This window comes from Ascidiella aspersa, chromosome 4 (genome assembly GCF_963924565.1).
Source record: "Ascidiella aspersa chromosome 4, kaAscAspe10.2, whole genome shotgun sequence".
NCBI lineage: Eukaryota > Metazoa > Chordata > Ascidiacea > Phlebobranchia > Ascidiidae > Ascidiella > Ascidiella aspersa.
Window position 1 is genome coordinate 1,370,162 of NC_139450.1, and position 23,467 is coordinate 1,393,628.

General features: G+C 35.9%; 1 protein-coding gene across 1 annotated transcript; it reads left to right on the plus strand.

Annotated features, from left to right (window-relative positions):
* Positions 1-5,852: 5,852 nt before the first annotated feature.
* LOC146146559 (uncharacterized) lies at positions 5,853-23,467 on the plus strand. The gene is made up of 22 exons (XM_083386870.1): positions 5,853-5,958; positions 6,225-6,386; positions 6,891-7,013; positions 7,460-7,582; positions 8,775-8,894; positions 9,558-9,698; positions 10,042-10,167; positions 10,431-10,559; positions 11,186-11,308; positions 13,473-13,619; positions 14,153-14,278; positions 14,627-14,746; positions 15,113-15,247; positions 16,235-16,363; positions 17,269-17,465; positions 17,915-18,066; positions 18,640-18,769; positions 19,126-19,235; positions 19,647-19,683; positions 20,979-21,113; positions 21,771-21,877; positions 22,906-23,467. The coding sequence occupies exons 1-22, from the start codon at positions 5,892-5,894 to the stop codon at positions 23,216-23,218; spliced, it is 2,952 nt and encodes a 983-aa protein (XP_083242996.1). The 5' UTR covers positions 5,853-5,891; the 3' UTR covers positions 23,219-23,467.

The window sequence follows — 23,467 nt, forward strand, 5'->3', positions numbered from 1 at the left end:
TAGCTGCAACCTGTGACAATTAAACCCAGTTTGACTTGTTAGAAGCTTAGTCCAGTCATTCTCGACCTTTGTCATTCCCTGGACCCGTTTAACCGCTATTCGAAACTCACTCCCTCCTAAAATCAGCACCTGTAAATTTGTGATTGGGAAAAGAATATAAACTGTTTAAAACTACATGTTTTTCATCCGCCATATTAGTACTAAATGATTGTTTGATTAATTTTTTTAGCTCAGACTAACAGCCTGCTTGTAACCCTTAAGAGAAAGTGAAAGTATTGCATTCTAAAGTTTTTATTTTTCTACCTGTCCACGCTTAATACATACACACGCAAAATAGAAAAGTAAATAACGTTACAGGATTTGGGGAAGGATCAGCCTTGAACCACAAGTGGTTATACAAAGAGACTGACTCTTTCTATTTTTAAAGCAGTGTTTCTTACTGTGCTGAGAGATTCTAAAGTGTGCCGCAAATTTAATTTTAAAAGATCACTTTTATGTTTAAAAAAGAGGCAAATACGCAACACCAAGACTCAATGCACACCTTATCCAATTTAATACTGATGATATTATAATAATTACGTAACTATTGCTTAGCCGTGTTTTAGGATTGTTTTTGAGTTATATTACTTTAGTTTTGTCGGTTCAAGTGTGCTGCGAATTTTTTTATTAGCGTGTCGCATCCGAAACAGGTTGAAATTGACTTTGTTGCGGATAAATGAATGAAGAAACGAGTTGATTAGTTGAACAAAGTTAAAAAAGTGTAGTTAGGAAGATTGAAAGAATGTTAATACCTTTAGTAATCTAAAAAGTAATTGCGACGAAGGGTATACGATTTAATCTTTTAACGAACCCCTGTTACTTCTTACGCTGATGTTAATTTATCATTAGACACCCAAACACGAAAAGCGTCAATTTCGCAAAAAGGAAAATTATCAAAGATTACAGGGGAGTTTTGTGCAAAACAAAATAAGAATAAAGTTCACTTTGCAGTTTGTACTTTCTGCATTGTTGTCCAGGAAAAAAGCAAATTGACCTAGTCATAGAATACTAATACAAACTATTAAACATAGAAATATACAGGTATTTTTCTGGTGGATTTTAAGTGGTTTCATTTTAAGTTCTCTATAAAAAAACTTGGATCGGGTCAACCACGGTTAGAAGATAAAACTTTATAATTTGCGCGATTCAATAACGTTATTGTAATTTCGCCATTAGCCTATGTATTTGTAAACGCAATGAATGTTTCTTCTAATTTGCGCGAACTTTTGACTTTGTTTCTGTACAGTTGTGTAGTCAATGGCCTTCACGGCTTATTTAAACAAAATTCATAAACGCCATGAAATCGAGAATGGGCCTAATGCGCGAATATTGATGCTGTACGTGAGGTGTCGTGTCTCCTTCAAATTAATCGTTTTATTTTAAACTAAATGAATCCTTCAATACAGTGGCTCTCAACCGGGCCGCGACACTCTATGGTGCCATTTTTGAACAACCAAGGGTGCCAAGAGATATTTCAAATTCATTAGGATTCTAATTTTTGCTCTATTGGTAAGCTTCTTGATACAATTTTGTGTGGACGATAAAAGTGCCAATAATTTTAAAGGGTTTTTCAACCTTGTTGCACACTAGGCTAAGTGTGCTGCTTCAATCTCGTTTATTGTAACGTTTACAGTTAACAAAAAATAACTATTTCTAATTTCTGTGGAAGCCAAAAAAAGGTGCGAAACACTGATTTAACATATTTACAAGAATAAATTTATAGTGTACATTTCTGCACGATTTCGCCGAAAACAAGAATATTCTGAGTTACTGGTATCATAAGAACCCGTCATGAGGGCGTAATTTTTTGACGTCATCTTTTTTTTGTGTAGGCATAAACGCATAATTATAGGCTATATATATTCATATATATCCAGTAAAAGTGGTAATTTTTAAAAAGTTTCAGTGTTCCATTACGAGATTGCAGCTTAAGTTATTTAAATAAATATTCTTTACACCCTGTCTTGGTCAAAACCTGCCGATATTAAGTCCTAGTCATTTAAAAGAGAGATATATCTCGCCACATCATAATTAAGGTATCATCGGTCATTGTTAAATTTACGTGTTTAAGGGCGGGGAGATATCTTCTTATTTTACACATTCAGTTTGCCATTCTTTAATTAACTGTGATATATCCTATTGAACCTGGCCTATAGGGGCACATGCAGCAAAACATTAACCACATAAGGGACGAATCTTTGTTTAGTGACGCTTACCAATTGTAGAGTATAAGTCCGTTGCTTATACCACTTAGTAACTGAGTGATTTGCAAATCGGCTAAAACGTACAATGTTCCCACGGGCTAAATGGAACCTATACGCTTCGTAATAAAAACAGATGCTTTATTAACACTCTTGCGATTAAGCTGCACATTATTGCGGAATTATTGCTACACTTCTATAAACTAGTGTCTTCGTAGGCCTACTATTTAAATCTATCAAAACACTCATATACAGAAATAACATAACCATTGTAGGCTACACAAATTTAGGCTGTTTCAATATTATGAAAAACGTAGCCGACTCGTGCATTTTTCTAAGACCTTCTTGATTAGTTTAGGCTTATTTTTATACTTTCAGCCCATTTTTAATCGTTTCCTTCAAAGAAGACATTCAATTAGTTGCATAGGGGAAATAATGCGATTAAAGCTATATTGCGGATAAGGGCTTTATCTCAGAGCGGATTAACCTTGTAGCCTGTCAATTCTAATAATTGCGAGGACGCGATTTGTAGATATGACGCGGTTCTGACAGACAGGGGCTCAGTCAGTGCATCGTGTAGCGTTTATCGAAAGGTTGAAGCGACAGACAACCGAGATTTGAGCGTTTAATTATTTCACAACAACAGCATAGCTTAACGGGCTGATAATTTAGGCAAAGGATAAGTTTTTAGTGCAAATAAAAATAAGTTTACCTCTTTATGAAGTTTCAATTTACACCTGCTAAAACAAACAATAAAGTTTAGTTTTTTGTGCATTTACCACTAGAATTTGTGGTGCGGATTTTGTTTTTCGCGACAGAAAAAAAATATTATTTTTGTAATTTAATCGTGTTATGTTCTTGACAGTATTGAAAGCCAAACATATCTGGCTCAGAGTATCATAAAATACCGTTAAGCTTGTTTGGGGTCCAATAACGCTCGCTTTATTATTTCTAGAGTAATAATCAGGGAACCTATAATCAAGATTGGAATATTGCACTATATGTTTTTGTTTTATTTGTAGGTAAAACCAGACGTTTAAATTGCACGTAAACAATTGGGCGATATTTATTGATTTTTTCTTAAGGCTTACAGCGTAGTTGGATTTCCTGCGGTGAAACACATTGGAGGGATTGCACATCGATAGGCCACGGTGGATCGTCTGCCATGTCGACCAGTCTAAATATAGCCAACTGTATTTTGGTTTGTTTCTTCGTCGTGTCCAATTGTGGGAGTCAATGCGCCGATGTAAACGGTGAGTTGGGCGTTTGGAAAACAATACGAATAATTCGGACGAAAGTAAGATATGTGTTGAAAGAATTTTTTTTTTTTGGGGGGGGGGGCACATATTAGGGATGTTTTTGGTTATGTTGTGTTGTCTTTGCTTATATACTGTTCCAGAAAATTCTTTTTAAAACGATTTAAGACACAGTAAAATCAATTAAAAATCAACTTAAATATACGTCAAATATTTTGTAAAAAACACAAATTAAGTCCTACTCCATGTTAGTATTACAGCAACTTCAATTCAAGTCATTGACATCAAAAGCAAAAAAGTTAATCTATTAAAATTGGGCAACTCGCCCGGTTATTATGAGCAATAAATAAACTTAAAAATAACCATAATGCAACATATAGCAAGCAAATGCTTTTACAGGCAAAAAATGAGGTAAGTAATCTAATTTTATTAAAGATGTTAAATGAAAACATTTAATTTTAACTCAAAGCAGTTTGGTTTATAATCACTTAATTTCAAGTCATGTCATATGAACAACCGACTCACGTTGAGGTAAAAATGGTGACTTAAGTGTACTTTAAGTAGCGTGTTTGCTAAATTTGATGTGATAACATTAGAGTCTTTTATTAAAAGTTTGTCAACACCAATAAACTCGTTCGATTGCAAATGAAAAAGAGTGAACTGTAATTCGTATTTTCAGTTTTATATTCAAATTTAAGCCACGTTTTACGCGTCAGGAGATAAAGCAAGACGCTGTGATTTAAAAAGCAAAGACAGAAGAAAAGTATGTCGACTTTATCAACTTTTTTGCTTTTTATATTTCGATTAAAAGATTTCAAAGATAAATTATGAAGGAAAAAAAAAGAACAAAAAGTTCGCAGGCTTTTAGCTTTTTTGGAACCATCAATAACGTAATTTGTTGACTTTGCTTTAAAGCGTGAGTCGTGCTAAATAAAAGCAACGCAAACGTGAATTTAAACTGCTTTACATCCCTGTCACAAAATCAATAGATGCATCCACGGATAGGATGTACACTGTGCTGAGCCTCATTATTATGCATCAATTGATAGGTTATGACGTAGACAATCTCCTTTCCGGAAGGATTTGCATCCAGTAATCGTTTTTATCCCAGGAATACCAAATCGCTTAAAATTGAACAGAGCGCATTCTCTTTGGTCACTGGTTGAATTTACTCAACTGTTAAGTTGAGTAAATTCCAACCACTATAACATTTCGTGTATTAGCGAACAGATTCTAAAATCCTACCACTTATATGCAGTAATGAAACGAGTTGTCCAAATTGTAATTGCAAGTAATAAATAAATAAAAATATGGGGGAAAAAATTGATGATTGGTACAGAATGTTATTACAAATAGGGTTGTCAAATTAAAACGTCCAAATATATTATTTGACCAAAATTTACTTTGTAGTGGAGGTTAGTTACTTTTAGTTTTTAACCTACTGAATTTCATAAATTTACCTTTCAAGGCAGAATCGCTGCTTTTGGATCGCAAATCAAGGCTCGATTTAATATACAGTTGTTATTGGACCGGGATGCCACCCTAACATCGGATGATTACCGATAATACCTTTTGGCATCTGGATCAGTTTTTCTCCCATATTATCGGAAATCCCTAATAAAAAACACAATTTCACAGTTCAATTAAGGACACACACACAAATGTGTTCTACAACTGTGATCTAGCCCTTCTGAAGCTACTTTCTGACCAACGATTACGGCTTACTAATTATCATTAGTACACCGATAGCCATCGCATTTCACAGATGGTTATATATTTATCTATATGCCAGAAAGGCGTCTGACAAACATATCGTATATAATTAAGTGTCGTAAAAAGCGTCAATAGAATCGTAATTTTATCTTTTGTCTCGAATATCACCTTTAGATTTATCTGTGCCAGTTCAGGTTAAAAATAACGAGAAAAACTGCGCACTGTCGTTGGAACATCGTCTTTATATATCAGCCTTCATTGTCAAGGAATACGGACAGATATGTGTTTGATGATATCTAATTAGCTTACTTAAAACCATAAACTTAACGCATATCGGAAATTAAACTTTTGCAAATTGAAGTCAGGAGCCTTACCTCGCAGTTTTAACCTATATCTAGCACCAAACGGGGTAACCCGGCCATGGTGGTTTATTTGACCTCCAAACGCAAAAAAATAACATTCAACCTAATGTTTTAAGTTTTATTGCGCATTTCAATGAAAACGGGTATATTATTATGGCGATGTTATCATTATCATATTTAATTTCAACACTGCAGGCCAACAGTTTTTTTTTTTAATAAGGTAAATTATGAGCGAGGCCGACCAAATACTTTTTGCCTGAAAACACTCGTTATTTTTTTCAGCCATTAATCAGTTCCTGGTGACCATATCCGGTTCCAATATGTCGGCAAGTGACGTTTTGCTGAAGCTTAAAGTTCTACTGAAAGCAATCAACGGTAAAGCTGATGGTAAGTGGAAAAGAGGACTGCTCTTCTTTGAAACAACCTTCATGCTCAGCGATTCGCAGTTATTGGGTATTTATAATTCGCCTTAAGATATAGTGCCTCGAAAATGTTTTATTTATTAATTTAGCAAGAAAAATTTTGGCCAGCCCTCTTTTTTCCTATCTAACTTGGAATTATTTAGTTATTTACTTCACACCAGAACGTTAAAGACACCTTTAGATTTGCTACCGACCCATAGTGTTTACCTGACAAGCGTTCTTGTTTGTTAGACGTCAACGAGTGCCAACTGATCGCGGACATGTGCGACCGAAACGCAACCTGCATCAACACACTTGGGTCGTACGCGTGCACTTGTGGCCCAGGCTATACCCTTTTGCTAAACGACGAACGTACTACAACTGCTGCTGCCAACCTGTCACAACCCTGCGTCGGTAAGCCAAGCCACTTCCATGTTCTTGTAACGAGGATGTGTTGCTACGTCACTCGCCCGTCAGCGACTTGACTGGCGGGCGTAGCGTGTTGGGCTCAAAGTCCGCTTGCTTGTCTCTGTTTTGAAAGCATATATCTCCGTTTGAACAAAAATATTTTTTTTTAAGAAAGAAACGGCGGTGTTGTAATGAGTTAAGTCCATAACTTGTGACTTGACTTAAGTGCATTTAATTTACTGTTTTTTTCACATAATTTGACTTAGGTCTTTTAGGCAAAAATACTTGATTGAGTTTACTTAGGTATTCTATTTTAAACGAATGACTTGACACGAACTTAAGGCATGATGTCACCTTACTTGGGTTTAAATTAGCTATATAAACACTTACTTTATTACATTAGTGCGGTAAATAAATCAACTATAAAAAAGTTTAAAAGTCCTGTTACAAAATGCCCATACGACACGTCCAGTATACTTGTATGTTGTATTATATCTACTCACATTGCAGATTTGGACGAGTGCGCTTCTGGCATTCACAACTGTTCCTCCGATTCTAACTGCTTTAATGTTCCGGGTTCCTACGTCTGTGAATGTTTACAGGGATACACTGGTAATGGGATCCATTGTGTGGGTAAGTTTCTCTCCTTTCAACAATGCCATTCTTTCATCATTATGCTTTACGCTTTTTGTGTTATGCTTCAACTTTTAAAGAACGAAAATTAATAATTTCACTGGGAAATTTTATATTTTAAAAGCATGTTACACTTTGTCAGCTTCTTTTTTTGTTAGGTATATTAAATAAATAAAATAACTTTAAAAACAAAATGGCTGCCAATTATGGTTGTACGTCTAACTTGTTGTTTAAACAACTACGCGCCAAAAGAGTTTAGTTGTCGTACTTGCAGACTTTAAACTGACGAAAATTAGTCTAAACAACTATTTCGTCAAGTAGAATGACTTCGGGATGGATGGCCAAATTTATTTCGTTCTATTAAGTTTGTATTCTTTCCCTTGAATAGACTGTCCTTTGCCTATTACAGAACTTTTTAACTCTGTAAATCAAATTGCTTTTCCCAGACTTGAATGAATGTCAGCAAAACGACAAGCTATGCAATGATAACGCGGAGTGCCTTAACACTGACGGGTCTTTCACGTGCGTCTGCGCAGAAGGATTTGAAACTGATGGAAACAAATGCAAGGGTAAACCAACTTTTTTTTAAGTTAAGAGTCAGTTAAGACCTCTGCAAAACCTTGAGCCAAAGTCTGCATTCTGTGTCCTGATTACATTCCACTGCCTTCCCGCCAGAGATCTCTGGCGTGGAATGCTTGCCAAAAATCACGCCTTTTTTTAAATTTGTGTGCACAACCAAAGTGCAGTAATGTGCTTAAATTAAAAAAAAAACTTAAGCGTGGTAGATTTTCCAATGTAAGGTGTACAAAAAACAAAGTTGCCCACCTCCACACTTCAAAATGTGGTTCTGCACACCTGAGATCTCCGCGTGAAGTGCCATGAAATACAAATTGGAGCTAGGGGGCATAATCAAGCACCGAAATCGCTCAAACAGAAAGCACTATAAAGTCATTTGAAAAGTCCGAAAATATTTCATTTTCAATAAAATAAGTTTTATACCAGGAAAATATACTCATTTACCTGCACAGTTTATTTAAATAAGTTGATTAAACTGAACAAAACAGAGTTAAACAAACTTATAATTGTTTTGCAGTTTTTTTTGCACATCTAACTAAAGATGTGTGAAATCTTTTTTGTTTAATTTTGGTCAATTTTGGGAAATACTTAAATGTATCCCAGGTTATACTCTGTAAATAACAAGGTATTTGATTAAAGATATCATACTTTTTTGTTATTGAAGTGAATTAAAAAAAAAAAAAAAAAAAAACCTTAATTTTATTCGTTTTTATTTACCAAGATGTTGATGAATGTTTGGCAAATCCATGTCCAATCAACACAGATTGTGCGAACAACTTTGGCAATTATTCCTGCGACTGCAAACTTGGTTTTGTTTGGACTGGACAAGAATGTGAAGGTTTGATATGATTGATTTTAAGTTACCAATCTTCAGAAAATATATATTTTTGGGCCCTTGTCTAAACTTCTCCCTTTCTTTATTCTAGCAACAAAACTAGTTTCCAAAATTTAAATTGCAAGTAAGAACTAAATATGTAAAATAAGTATAGCATTAATACTTGACCCACCTGAACCCAAACTTGCACCCCAACCCAAAAAATGTTAGCAATATACACCCCCGGACAGAATGGGGAAGGATTCTTGACCAGCGCCATTTTTTGTTTTGGGTCAATTTTAGCTTGGTAACGAATTGAACTGAGTAACTACTTACCTTTAGATATTTATTGATATTTAGTTGTTTTACAGATCTTGATGAATGCGACGTTATGTCGGTGTGTCACTCAAATGCTGATTGTGTCAACACAGCTGGATCGTTTGGCTGCATTTGCCAAGTTGGTTTCTTAGGTGACGGATGGAACTGTGTGGGTATGTCTATGTTTCTTAAAAATAATGACATGTTTTGATTAGTCAAATATCAAATCACGTTTCCTTAATTAAGTTATGTGTCGTCACCCTTATCACGGTTTCTTAATTTAATGATGATATGTATTGATTAGTCAAATAGCAAATTACATTTCCCTGAGGTTGAATAGAATATCACATTTTTTTTAATGGATTTAGTTGCCCTATATAAAGTATCTTTGTATATGTCCGTATTTGTCTTATTCTAAATAGGTTAAATAGGTGGCACTAGAGAAACACAAACTGTGTTAATTCTAGTAGGATTTCTACTTTTGACCTGATGAAGCACGGTTGTACGAAAGCTTTTTTACTATGCAATTTGTCTTTATATGATGCCACCTTTTCCCAATTTGCAGTATCTTTTTTTACTTTTCATAATTGTTTATGAGCATATAGCTGTAGTAAAGGTATCAAACCCCATACAGAAGTAGGTGGCATGAATATCTCTTTTTTATTTTAACATCTTAATGAATAAAGAGAAAATGAATTAAGAGATATTCGAGAATTTTAAAATGCTAACTACTTCCGTTTGGGCTTTAATATTATTACTACATATTAACACACCTTTCAAACATTATGCTTCATATAGCTATAATTTTTCACTGTTCACACCATTTATGTTTTTAGATATTGATGAATGTTACATTGGTAGCATCACAAATCCAAATGAGCCAGTATGTCATGAGAAAGCTGAATGTACAAACTTGCTTGGCTCGTATAGCTGTGTGTGCAAAGATGGATTTCTTGGCGATGGGATACACTGTGAAGGTACAGCATAAATGACCACTACAGTATTGCAAATACTCCCATTTTATACCTCATGGTATATAAAAATTAAGCTCGGCAGAATTTGTGGTTGTTATTTCCCTGACATCTTACTGAAATAAAATACAAACTGTGAATAAAATTCCACCTGTATACTAAATCCAGACCTACAAAGAACCGCAAGTGTTGACTTAGATCCAAAATTACTTTTTTAATAATTGTGAATACTGCAGTTATGCCAAAATGTCATTAGTTGTGCGTTATTTCTTTTTGGAACACAAATTAATTTTCTTTTTTGTAACAACTTTGCAGCGAATGTTTTGCTAATGCTTTATTTTTTGCAAAGATCTTGATGAATGTGCATCCTACAATGGAGATTGCCATGAAAATGCAGTCTGTTTTAATACTGCTGGGTCATTTAGCTGTGAATGCAAAGTCGGTTTCAATGGCGATGGATTATCATCTTGTGAAGGTAAAATTGTTCTTTCTATAAGCGTTTGCCATCTTACCAGTTTTACCATTTTACTTAAATAACAAAAAATTGCTTAAATCAGGTCTGTGTAGTCGGATTTTGAACTTCAGTAAGGATGGAGTCTGTCTGTTTTTTTGTTTTTTTACCAACGCACATTTATACAATTAAAAACTCATAAATAACATCCATGCCAGTTTTCAACCAAACACAAAATTTCTATACCGTATTAAAAGTGAGCTAAAATATGTGAATTATTAAATTAGACTTGGACGAATGTGAGCAAAGAGGTGACGACGCTTCGTGTGGAAAATATGCCGAGTGTATAAACACAGAAGGTTCTTTTGAGTGCCTTTGTTTGGATGGATTTGAAACTGATGGAATTATGTGTAAAGGTATTATGTGTAGTTTAATTATTGTTGTATTATAAAATATAATCCAACTGAGAATGGATTATTATATGAATTCAAATTTAAATCCCTACCAAGTTACATTGGAAACAGGGCTACACGAAAAATCAGTCGATTTATAACCAATTGCAAATATTCTTTAACTTTTCCTGTTGTGGTTAAAGTCGGTTATTAATAAATTGTAGTCTTTTAAAAGAGAAATATATTTTACCACTAAATACGGCATTTTTGTCTCTTAACTCGAATGAATGAATAAAGGTATGTATATATAATATATAATCATATAGGGTTGCCGAGTTTGTCATTTAAGCTAGGAAGAACATAAATTTAGATGGAATACAGTTTGATTTTTTGTGACTGGGAAAGTTCTGTTTAAGAGTAATCTGGAGTTCAGGACGCACTATTGCATAGTTGTAATATTTTATCCTTATAATGCTCAGTCTAAATTAAATTACAAATTGTCAACAGTGTCGTATGTCACACATCTTTCTGCAAAATAAGATCAATGACGTCATTTCGTATTAGATCGTATTACAATACTTTGCGTCGAAAATATCGAGTGTCGAAATCGGAATAAAATGTAAAGTATCGTACATCCCTACCTTATTCAGATCTCGACGAATGCCAGATGACGTCATCAATATGTGACGTAAACGCCGATTGTATGAACAGCCCGGGATCGTTTCACTGCGTTTGCAAAGGTGGCTACCTGGGCGATGGACGACATTGTGAAGGTATGCGTAGTGCTCATCAATTATGTTTTGTTTGTAGAAGGTTTATTGCTCATGGACGTAGAAGTTAAGTGGAAGAACGAATAACACGCACGGTTATATAGGGCGCAGAATGCAATCACCATTCCAACGTAAAGCAATAATTACTGCGCCTAGGGACGCTAGCGAAATAGCAACGAGTGCACAAATCGGCAAATCGTGCATGCTGCTTGGCAGTGGACTCATAGAGTGCGACAACGAAATACCGGGTACTAAATTGATACGATGGTCGACCTCCATGACAAATTACAACTGCAATAAGCAACCAAGTTTGCGAAACCTATACCTAATTTTTGCGTTGTTAAACAAAATTAAACAAACCACCCTGCTGTTGTCCCTTAATCGCTAAGTATATATTACGTTGTAACAATGAACGTGTTTAATGAAAGATACACACACGTCGCACAAATGTGTTCAACAACTGTGATCTAGCCCCTTTGAAGCTGCTTTTCGACCAACGATTACTGTTTACTTGTTATTAGTAAATCCTGTCAACCGAAAACGTTTACTGGTAGAACTCTACTGCGCTAAACGTGTTGGTCATATTCAACACGCATTGATATGGCAATTATATCCAACCTATTGGTCGCAACCACATATGGGATCGCCTATACCAGGGATGTCCAACATTTTATTATAGTGGACCGCATTGACACTTGAAATAATTTAATGGGCCGCAGAACCTATTAAGTTTCAAGATTAAGTATTGCTCTTTAGAGTTATAACGGGCCTTTAGAGTTATATATATATATTTTTACCCATACTATACTATTAGTGCGCCCCTAAAAGCTGACGGGTACATTTTAATTAGGCTAATATTGAACAATTAAAATACTACTACTCTACTAGGGAGTAAAAATGACTAGCGGGCCGCACAAAAATTTCAGACGGGCCGCAGGTTGGACATCCCTGGCCTATACCATGGTCGCCATCACTCACCAATTCCTGCAGATTTATTCACTTCATTGCGCTCGTGGTTTAAACGAAAATTATTTTTTTAATGCGCCATGTAATGGATGATTGGCAGTTGTTTTAAGCTTACACTAATTAGACGTTTGCAAGTAAGGGATGATACGATGTTTCCGTGTCAGTAAATACGGAGTAGTTTACCAATGCACAATACACACTTGTACGCCGGAAGGCTAATCGCAGACTAATCGGACAATATAACCCGATAAGTTGTTCCCACCCGGCTTTGTCGGCCTTTCATTAAGTTATTCAGCCGTGTCGACAATAATTGCTAATGGCAGATTAAGCCAATATACAGCCATGGATCTCTCTGCAGTTTGCACCAACGGCCCAACGCCTTTAATATGGATATCCGATGAAATTGGTTTGCAGCAGATACCCAATGTCAAGTAGTAATATCGGTACTCGTCCGATACTAGGGTCATGAGGGTCCCGATCCAAACCAAATTAATTGAGCGTCTAAGGATTAGAGTTTTAGCCAGTGTTTTTGTAAGGTGTTTTGGGGGACCGAAACGGTGCGGTTTCCCAAATTTTGGACTTGCAACTTTTTGGTATTTAAATGAAACACTTGCGGTCTCTTAAAACTACTAAGCGGTCACCCAAACCAAACCTTAAAAAAACCCCTGGTCTTAGCAATGTTTTGTGCCTTAATTCAGCGTTTTCCACTTTAGAAGGTAACTTTAGGAAAAAAGCTTCCCAGCGCTGAAGCTATTTTTTTTTCAACAACCCAGAAAACGTTACATACACGTTTGAATTTGATCAATTTTTCCCATTAAGGCACTGCAACAACACGTCATTTGGTGTTATATCGGATGGCTTGTACTTTTGGCTCAATAGATAGGTTATCACTATCAGAATAAAATACTGGATATCGGACATTCTTATTTTTTGTTAAACAATAATAAAATTATTTTGGTTGGTCATGTGAGAATCTTTGCCTGTTCCAACACTACCAGTTGTGACGATTCGAAAACAACCACAGATATTTAAAAAGATCAGGCATAACTCCAGTATTCTGTGTTTTGATTAGAGTTGTTTGATAGATATTTTAAAGCTCTATTTTCCTACTTGTGGGTCTTAGTCTCTCAGAAAAAGTTTTCAGACACCGCGAAACATATATTCTGGGCGACGACTTAACATTTTACGCCTGTGCCTGTAGACATTGACGAGTGTTTGACCGGTGAACTGGGCAGCGGTGTTGTAAGAGAGTCAGCTTGCCACATCCAGGCAACATGCGCCAACCAACCTGGCTCGTTCTCTTGCACTTGCATGGACGGATTTGTAGGCAACGGGACGCAATGTCGGGGTAAGCGGCATGTATTTTTCTGCTTGTTGCGGTACAACAGGGTTGTCACAAAAATTTTAGTATTTTTTATTTTAGCCATTCAATGTTTTTAAATTGATTTACGCACTGAAAAGTCTTTAACTAACTCTATGTTTTCCCCAAAAGCTCTTGAGATTATTCTATGCCCAGCTTAAGCAAAGTGTGTTATTAAGGCAATCTCTTTTTTAGTTAATCTTTAAAAGTCTTCGAATTGATTTACGTATTGAAAAGTCGTTTTTCAAATCTTTGAATTATTTTATGTTCAGCTTAAGTTATGTTTTATTAAAAGTGTTAAAAAAACAATTACAAAAAGTAATTATATGATTATGGCTTTTACAGTGTTTTGTTTTCCAACTATATTCAAAAACCCAATATTTTTTAGGTGTTTAATGTTTACGCGATTGTGTCTAAATGAGGTGACAAAAATCAGGGCTTTAAGGGTTTTTTATTACAGCAAGCTGTTAAATACTTTCTGAAAACGCTTCAGTTGTTATTTAATTTTTGTTTTTATAAAGATGTGGACGAATGCGCTTCAATCAACGATGAATGCCACGTGAATGCAGTTTGTTTAAACCTCCCTGGATCGTTCAGCTGCAAATGTGAAGTTGGATTTAACGGCGATGGATTCTCGTCTTGTCTAGGTTTGGCTAATTCCGATGCACAACGAGTTTCTTGACTTGAATGTATTTCCAACATTACACCTAACTAGGGATGTCCGATAATATCGGATGGGGTCCGATACCCGATACAAAGTGCTAGTATCGTCCTCGTCCGATACTAAGGTGGTATCGGTACCGATCCGATACTTAATTAACAGAGCAATTTCAGCCATGATATGCAGCCCAACGCAGTTATTCTACATTAAAAATTTATCAAATTAAAAATTTATGAAATAACCCCCCTAATGCAGTTTTTTTAATATTTATAACATACCATATTGTTAGACAAATATTGTTGATCTGTTTTAAAACCAAAACCTTTAATGTCAGATATCGACGAATGCCTGGACAACCCATGCCCAGCCGGTGACCTCTGCGTGAACTCTGTCGGCTCCTTCTCGTGTGAAAGTTGCCCCAAGGGTTTTACTGCTGGAGAAACAACGTGTCAAGGTGTGTAGGTGCGATTGTGCACTAGAAACCTGTAAAAACTTAATTAAGACTTGGACCTAAACTGATTTCTAAAACTCCCAATTCATTTCAACTTGGTAACTTCTTAACGAAATATTGACTTGCAGCTTCTTGTATTGCGTTTTGTGTCAGAATTTTCAGAAGAGTAAAGACTTTATTTGTTGTGTTACGTTCATATTTATTGGCAGGTAACACAAAACAGCATTGAATACTTCCGGACTTGATTGTTCAGCAAACAGAGCAGTGGTCACGTATTCCCACGGTAGCACGTTCGGCTCTCACCTAAGACATGGCTTCATTCTAAGACGAATTATACTTATATATTTATTTTTTTTACTTTCCTTCTAGATATCGACGAATGCTCTTCGATCGCGTCGCCGTGTGACGTAACAACTGAGCGTTGTGTTAACGCGATCGGCTCTTATGAGTGCCTCTGTCTGGAAGGACTGCGAAAAAGCGACGACATGACGTCATGCGTTCCGCGTGAGTGCCTGACGACCGAATTTGAAAAATATCTATTCCGGCTTGATATTAATATCACTTCGAAACCAACTAACGAGGGTTTATTACACCATTTTAACGCTGACCCCTGTAAACTATGTGTTTGGTTTAAACCAGAATTGGTTTGTAATATTCCAGCGTTTTAAAACAAATAGACTTATAAACCTCCTGTTTCCCTTCGGACTTAATGAACAAATTTGAAACTGAAATCTAGTACAAATACATAGGAGAGGACTTAGAGTTTTCATTTTTTTATTGATTTCTTTTAAAAAGCTTATTACATTTTAGAACATACACAATGTTTAATTTTTACATATCAAAAGCATTTGTACTGATTTAATTTTGAACTAGATTTAAAAACCGCTGAGCGATCCAATTTTTGACGTATTTAGAATATCCAACCCATATAGAAATAGGAAGCATTTTGTAAACGTTTTGAATAACTCTTAGGTTGTAGTAAGACGTAGAATGAATATTATAGCCCATGCAGAAGAACGTAGCATTTTGATCGTTGAAAATTAATAACGTTTAAAATGATACCTACTTCGTAGCCTTTGATATTCGTATAAAGTCTTACTCGAACCTACAACCATTATGCTCCAACGATTTTAGTTCTTTAAAAACCTACAAGTTTGCTTTGAAAAGTCTTTAAATGTCTTTGATTTTTTTTTAACAAAATGTGTGTCAACCTGATTGAGAATATAAAAAGTAACGCATCGCAATTTAAAAACTATGAACTTCAAAGAAGTCATTCTTTTAAAATTTTGCGATTTTCAAATAGTAAGCCTGTCAATGACTAGAATTGCACTTCGACAAAAATGTACGAGTTTATTCCAACTACCCTGTAGTTACAATTTCACTAGTTGTGTAAAGTTATTGTCTTTTAATTTGCTGAAAAATAGTGTTTATTATCCAAACCCTAACCTTTCCAACCTAATCGCCGAGATTTTATTCTTCTTTCCTGTCTAGTCCCGAATCGATGCATCGACGGTACTCACGACTGCCACCCACTGGCCACATGTGTGCATGAAGGCCCAACGTTTGCTTGTGTGTGTAACGATACGACCTACGACAACAGTAGCGTGGGCAAAGAATGCGGTGAGTGGTTTCTAGTCGTAGCAGCTAGACTGGCGGTTCTTACTGTCATTAATATGCAGTGCTGTAATGACTTAAGTCATTGACTTGACTTAAGTGCACTTAAGTCACTGTTTTCAAATGACTTGACTTGACTTAAGTCCTTTGACCAAAATGACTTGACTTGACTTAAGTCTTTTTGGAAAATAACTTAGGAGTAAATTAAGTGTTTTTCATTCAAATTTATCTCAAGTTTTGCATATTAAACACTTTAATTGCTGTGTATTGCGTATGTGTTTTTTTAGTTAAATTGTTGCTTATAATCGGACGAGTTTACCAATTTTAACAGTTTAATAATTTACTTTTATTTCAATGACATGACTTGAAGTTGACTTGCTCTAATTATGACTTGACTGGGACTTGACTTGTATTTTATTCAAAAAGACTTGACTTGGACTTAAGTTATTTTTCAAATGACTTGACTTGGATTCAAAATGACTTGTTTACAACACCGTTAATATGATAAAAAACAATTTAGCAAAGCCTGTCGATTCTAATCCTGAAAAAAAAACGAACTTTTATTTTAACCGATCAGACATACACATACGAGTTCAATATAAGGTAGCTTGTTTGGCAGTTGGTACGACCGGAGTTCGTGAGTTCAAATCTCACCACAGACTAGTTTTACGAACAGGATGCAGTAGGCAACGGTGCTATGATTGTTTCTCGACTCGCTCCTCTCTGAGCCTGTGCAGCTAGTTGGTAGAGCGACTGTCCCGGTATGGCCGGAGGTCGTGAGTTCGAATATCACTGCAAGCTATAGTTGTTTTCCACCCTGACTTGTTTGTATCATAGATCGAGAGATTCGGGGGTAAAACCACAGCTTTAAACCACGACCTTCAGCAGTAGTATTTATTCATTTGTTCCAGTTTCTCCAGTCGAGGTTTCTTGCACCGCTTCTTCCATCACAGTTCGTGTGATCGCCGATTACTTCCAGACCCGGCACATCACCTTCGACCAACTGCACCTGGCCGACCCAAACTGCGTCGGCGTCCAGGCCACCAGGGGGCTTTCCCGGTGGACTTTTGAGATATCGGATCTTGCCGCTTGCGGCACCAGAGTGCGCGTGAGTTTGACTTTTTAACTTGCTTTGTTTTTTCTTTTTTTTGTAATAGCTTTTTCAATTGCTTTTATTAATTGCTTTTATAAATTCGCTTGTTTAATTACTTGTTTTAATTACTCTTCTATTAATTTCCTTTTAAGTTTTCTAAACTGATTTCTAGAGAGATCGACCGATATCACTTTTTCGGATCGACACCGATATTTTTATGTACCTGAAATAAAATAATATAGGCGTCACAAGAAATAAAATTTGAGAACCGCTGTTTAACAATATTGGCCTGACTACAATGTTGCATTATGTATTAACAATTTATATTGCATGATTGAGTATTTTTAAGTAAAAAACACAGTTCTAATTCGAATTCAATGATCGTTAAAATGCCTTTTAAAACAATTTTTATTATTATCTGTTCGCCTGGTTAACAATGTCTAAAATTTTGGCGGCTTTTGCAGAAAAACTCCACGCACGTGACCTACTCGAACGTGCTTTCGAATGACGTCACGCACGGCGTTGTCATGGGAACCATCGTCAGCGTCCCGTTCTCATGCGCGTATCCTAGCAACATGGCCGTTGCACTGCCAACGCCATACCAGCCTCAGATCAAGTGAGTACTACCGTTGTAATACACTTAAACATATATTTGTGTATAACAGACTTCTAGATTTTTTTTATCTTTTTTCAATTCGATTAGAGTTAAAATCATATAAATTTTTGTTTTCATAAAGTAGATTAGAAATTTTAGAATTACCGAGTTGTTGAAAAACTACAATTTGAACTAGAATTGCATTTAATTATTTACAATCAGTTTAATTTAAATCGCAAAATTATTCTTATAAGAATATGAACGGTAAATATTTGTGTGCTAGTTTGTATATATTTAGCGTAGCCTATGCTTTTCAAATTGTATAAATCACCTACAAGTCGTTCTGCTCAAAAGAGTTTGATTTAAATTGTTTCGATTTAGTAACTACAAATGTTTCTGCTGGGAGGGTGCCCGGAGCACCCCAATCACCCCAAACTCGGCGTTCACCAATTAATTTGGTATTGAATTTGCGCCAAACCAACATAGTAGGCTACTGTACGATTCCCAGTAGTGCGAAATTACCGCTCAGCATCTGGCACATTCGTTTCTATATCACATAGAAAGACCTAACCCGACTTTTGTTGTAACGTGCAGTGTGATCAACATTGCTGGACCTAACGGAACCGGAACCTTCGTTGTTGAGATGAATCTATTCACCGACTCTACGTATGCCAGTGTGAATAACGACACAACATATGCCACCACAGACACCATCTACGTGCAGGTACATCACGCGCTTGTACGATTCATTGTTGTAATGACTTGACAGGCTTGCCGAGATTTTTATACAATTTGCGTTTATATGAATATGGTGTTGCTGTCAAACATTGTTTAACTTAATTGTTTCGTTTGTGTTGTATTCGTAGAAGGTTTATTGCTAATGTTTAGTACTTATTCCGACGGTTTTGGTCTTATTTCGACTATATTTATAGATATAAGTCCTATTTTAGTCTCATTCCAAACTGTGTTTTATTCCGACGTTGGTGTTGTTTTAACTTCGGTTTTGTGGCTGGAGCCCGTTTTGTCTATATTCTGTGTCAAATTCTAACGAGAAAACGCTATATATTCATCTTCATGAAGGTGCAACTGACTGCCGACGATGACAGCCTTGTGTTGCTGATCAACGATTGTTGGGCAACACCGACAGTGAGCGGTGGTGACCCAAACTCATACTACTTCATTGAAGACGGGTAAGACCCCACTGAGCTTTTCAGTCGTGTAACCAAATATGTGGGAGGGAGGGATTTTGTTTCTATTGTTGCAATATATATTACTTGTAGAGAGGGTTGTCCGGTAGTATTGGATTGGAGCCGACATCCCATGCCGAGTAATAGTATTGGTATACGACGTATACGTCCTATACTAGGGTGGTACTGGTATAAATTTCATTAATAATTTGTGATATAACACAACGATTTTTACCTTCAAGGGTTTATTGTTTGATGTGTTGTTTGCCCATGCCTGTTAATAATTTTTGACAAACTATCTTGTTCTAAATCTACTTCTGTATGGGCTTTGATATTCATTCTACGTCTTACAATGCTCCTTTACAATCTAGTCTTATTCGACCTTATGTCCAACCGCTTTTATTTGTGTTGCAGATGTCCTATACCAGGGCGTGTCGCAGATACGGTTAAGGTAAGTTTTACGTTGAAAAACTTAAACCTAACAATCACCTTAAAAAGTAGAATTGTGCAGCTAGTACCTGACTTTTATTAAAAAAAAATTTTGACATTTTGTAGTAAAGTTTTGTGCCAATTGTAGGTAAAATTTATAGTTTCATAACATTTGGTCATACCGGGAGTTTTGACAATTATGATAAGGTTCCATCAGGGTCAACGGGTTTCAATTTTACAGTATTTAAAGGGAGTTTATAATTTAAACCCTATAACGTTCGATTGAAAGTGGTCTGCTGGTCAGCAAAAGCCCAGCTTTAACATTCCGAAAGACTAATTCATTTTCTTATCAAATTGCAAAATTATGTGAATCCACAGGAGTGTACGCTCTAAAATAACCTTTCGTTGACATTCTCTGGTTTAGTTTCTAAACGGCGCTGTTATGGTGCTGGTGCCTGACTGTTTTCCCCTGTTTTGGGGGTTATGGGTGTGGTTTGAATCTAGGTTTTAGGGGTTTGGTGTTTGGTTTAAGTCAAGGTAAACTATTCTTTACACCATTTCTTCTCATATAGGCCTAATTCCGGTGGGTTTAAGGCTTATTCCATTTTATTTCTTATTCCGACTATTAGGTAAACTAAAACACGGTAGTAAGGAATCTCCCGCAGACAAAAAAATGTAAAAGAAAGATTCTTACTTTTCGTATCAGATGAACTTATGACTGTTTATAAAAAATATATAAACGTAAAATCATTTCTTAGAACTTTACCGGAAAAAGATTTCGCCTCATAAAAAGGCATCGTCAGTTTCTGTACATAAGCAAACATGTATAAAATGCGAATAATATTAGTTAAAACATAAAATATAAAATTTATAAATATAAGACTATTAGTGAATATACTGAGGCATTTTTTGTGCAGTAGCGGCCATTAGAAGGCTGCAGCCGTTTTCACGTTTTCACGTTATTCGCGCCTTGTTTTCTTTTTTCGCCTCGTTTTGCCACCTTGTTTTTTCGTCGTTTTTCTTCACTATATATATATATACCTCTGCAAGGTTACAAGTTAATATGCCCTGATGAAGATTACCTCGATAGGTTATCGAAACGTCGGTACAGAATAAATTATTGTCGGAAGAACCCTCTTTATAATTAATAAGACTATTAGGTGTTATTCCAAAATGTGTTTTATTTCAACGTTATTGTTCTAATTTCGGTCTTATAGCTGGAGTCTGTTTTTTGCCTATTTAATCAACGATAACCTTTCGACACCCAGACCCAAACTTGTCGTTACATGTAAAACATTTTTTGTTTACGTCATCAAGGTGACGTCAAACGGCGAGGGCAAGACGTCACACTTCCAGAGCCAAGTGTTCGGATTTGTGGACTACAACACCACATTTCTACACTGCTCGGTCGACCTGTGTGCCGTACACCATGGCAGTGACGCCTGTCTCAAGGTACGTCTGTTTGGCTCTGCTTTTCAATCGATTTAGGCTGTTTTAGAATGCATTTCTTTAGGTTGACTGATTTTTTCAGTATATTTTTTTGTAAATCGAGTTTGTCGTAGCCTTTTTCTTTTGTTTGGATACATTTCTTAGATTGCTTTAAACGTGAAACCACGCTTTTCAATCGGCTGTAGTTGTTTTTGGATGCGCTATTTTAAGTTTTTTTTTTTTTAAGATCAATTTTTATAATTTGAGTTTTTTGTAGCATTTTTTCTATTTTAGCTAAATTTGATTTAGTTGTATCACAACAGTAAAGCACTTAAAACCATGCTTTTAAATCTACTGTATTAAGGCGTTTGCCGTTCAACTTACTGGGTTTGGTTTGGTAAGATCCATCTAAAATACAGACCGCTGCAAACACAAGTTTGATACTTAGATACAAATTAATAGCTACATTGATATAACGGGTAAAAAAATAGTGAAAAAAATTGGCCTTATTCGGTTTAGAATACTAGGAATGCAGGTTAGAAAAAAAGCCTTCGGTAAGGTTCGAACTCGACCTCAAAAAACCAGGACCACTAGTCTACCAACTGAGCCATTACCTCCCGAACAAAAGTTACTATGTTTTATAGAACACTTTCATATTTTAACATCATTTTTTTTTCGCAGAACTGCAATCGAACACGACGTTCCGTGACGTCATCACAACGCGGCAAGCGATCACTAGGTGGAGACAAAGTGCTTTCTCTGGGACCTTTCATGAAAAGTAAGCTGACGTGAAAACTGTTACAGTCCTAGATGTATTTTAATACACCTTTCTCTCTCTCTCTCTCTCTCTCTCTCTTTGTTATTACCTTTTTTTATATTATTTTTTACACGCTGGGTGCAATATAGTTTATCAAACATATACGAAACGTAGATCGATAATAAATTGCAAAGCCAAAAAGGTCGAGTAGATCGACAGCATCTTGATTAAGACGTTTCGATACGAACTTGTATCAACTTCAGTTGATGTGACTGAGAAGTAAATCTTCTCGACCTTTTTGGCTTTGCAATTAATTATCAAGCTTCATTATAGATCCGTGCATAGTGTACTCATATACGAAATGTGTTTAAACAAAATTATGCAAAGCTTGAGTGTAAGTTGGCGTTCATACATGGATTAGTGAGAATGCTCTTTTTAAAAAAAATTAAAGACTGTTTAGTAGAAAAAAGCCTGTCCCGGGGCAAATATATCCAAAATATAAATATACAGCATTTATGGCCCCACTTAAAAGTATTTATGATGAAGCACGGTTGTTGCTTGTCGAGAATCAATACAATTTATCTTCATATAGTGTCACCTGATCAAAATTTATTGAATGTATTCTACAAAGCGTAAATCGAGATATAATTTGCGATCTACAAAGATCGTTCACTTAAATAAACTATAGTGACTTAAAAGTGAACTTAAGTGAATTAAATGGATGACCGTAATTCAGGTCAAAGTTGAAACGTTAATTTTGCCGGAATGTCATAAAGTTACAAACCAATTATGTAAAAAATTAAAAATTTGAGACTCGATTTTTTTAACTAAATAATTTACAGGTATATTTGTGTTTTTTGTGTCAAAATTTAAATATTGGACGAAATTACACTACATTTTTTTTCTTACAACTCAAGCGGTTGACGTAATTTGAAAAACTGTTTCACGTTGTTGACTTTTTAATAAAAGTTGCAAAAATTTGTACAGAAATTAGTATGAAGGTTTGTCGTTTAAAACTGCCACCTAAAAGCTAAACATGTCATTCTTTCCTCCAGAAAGCGACTCCTCTGACTTGGGGAAGTTCTTCCGTGATCACTTGCTCCCGATCTTGGTGGGACTCGCCTCCTGCGTCCTGCTCATAATGATCCTCATCTTCTTTGTGGTGGTGAACGGCAGGAGAGTAGAACTACGGATCCTACGGAGGTTCTTCGACGAGAGGACACCTTCTTCCTCCAGGAGTGCATCATCCTCCTCAAATCCTCCAGAATCCACTTCCGCAATCCGCAACCTCCACTTCCACGATCTTCCCAGCTACTCTGAAAAGCCGCCCCCACCGCCGCGCACTTCGTCCTTCGAGTGCAGCCGGGTCTGACGTCATGATGACGTCATAAGCAGAGTGACGTCATTGTGAGGGCTCGGTTACATTTTGGGCGGGATATGGCTAACTAAAGGACTTTCTTATGTCCAAACGATTTTAAATATATATTGGTTATTTAACACTGTTTTAATATAAATATATTTCCTAGAACTTTATTCAACTTTTGCCAATGCCAAAAAATTATTATAAAAGTTTTGCCAATTTCAACAAAATGTTAAAAGCCTTTAGTTATGAATTGTTATT

What these genes read in the sequence shown, in the direction of transcription:
- LOC146146559 (XM_083386870.1), top strand. Translation starts at nt 5,892, where the DNA reads ATGTCGGCAAGTGACGTTTTGCTGAAGCTTAAAGTTCTACTGAAAGCA. An exon ending in TGGATTATCATCTTGTGAAG is followed by an intron (nt 10,168 to 10,430) that starts GTAAAATTGTTC and finishes TTATTAAATTAG; the next exon opens with ACTTGGACGAATGTGAGCAA. An exon ending in TGATGGAATTATGTGTAAAG is followed by an intron (nt 10,560 to 11,185) that starts GTATTATGTGTA and finishes TACCTTATTCAG; the next exon opens with ATCTCGACGAATGCCAGATG.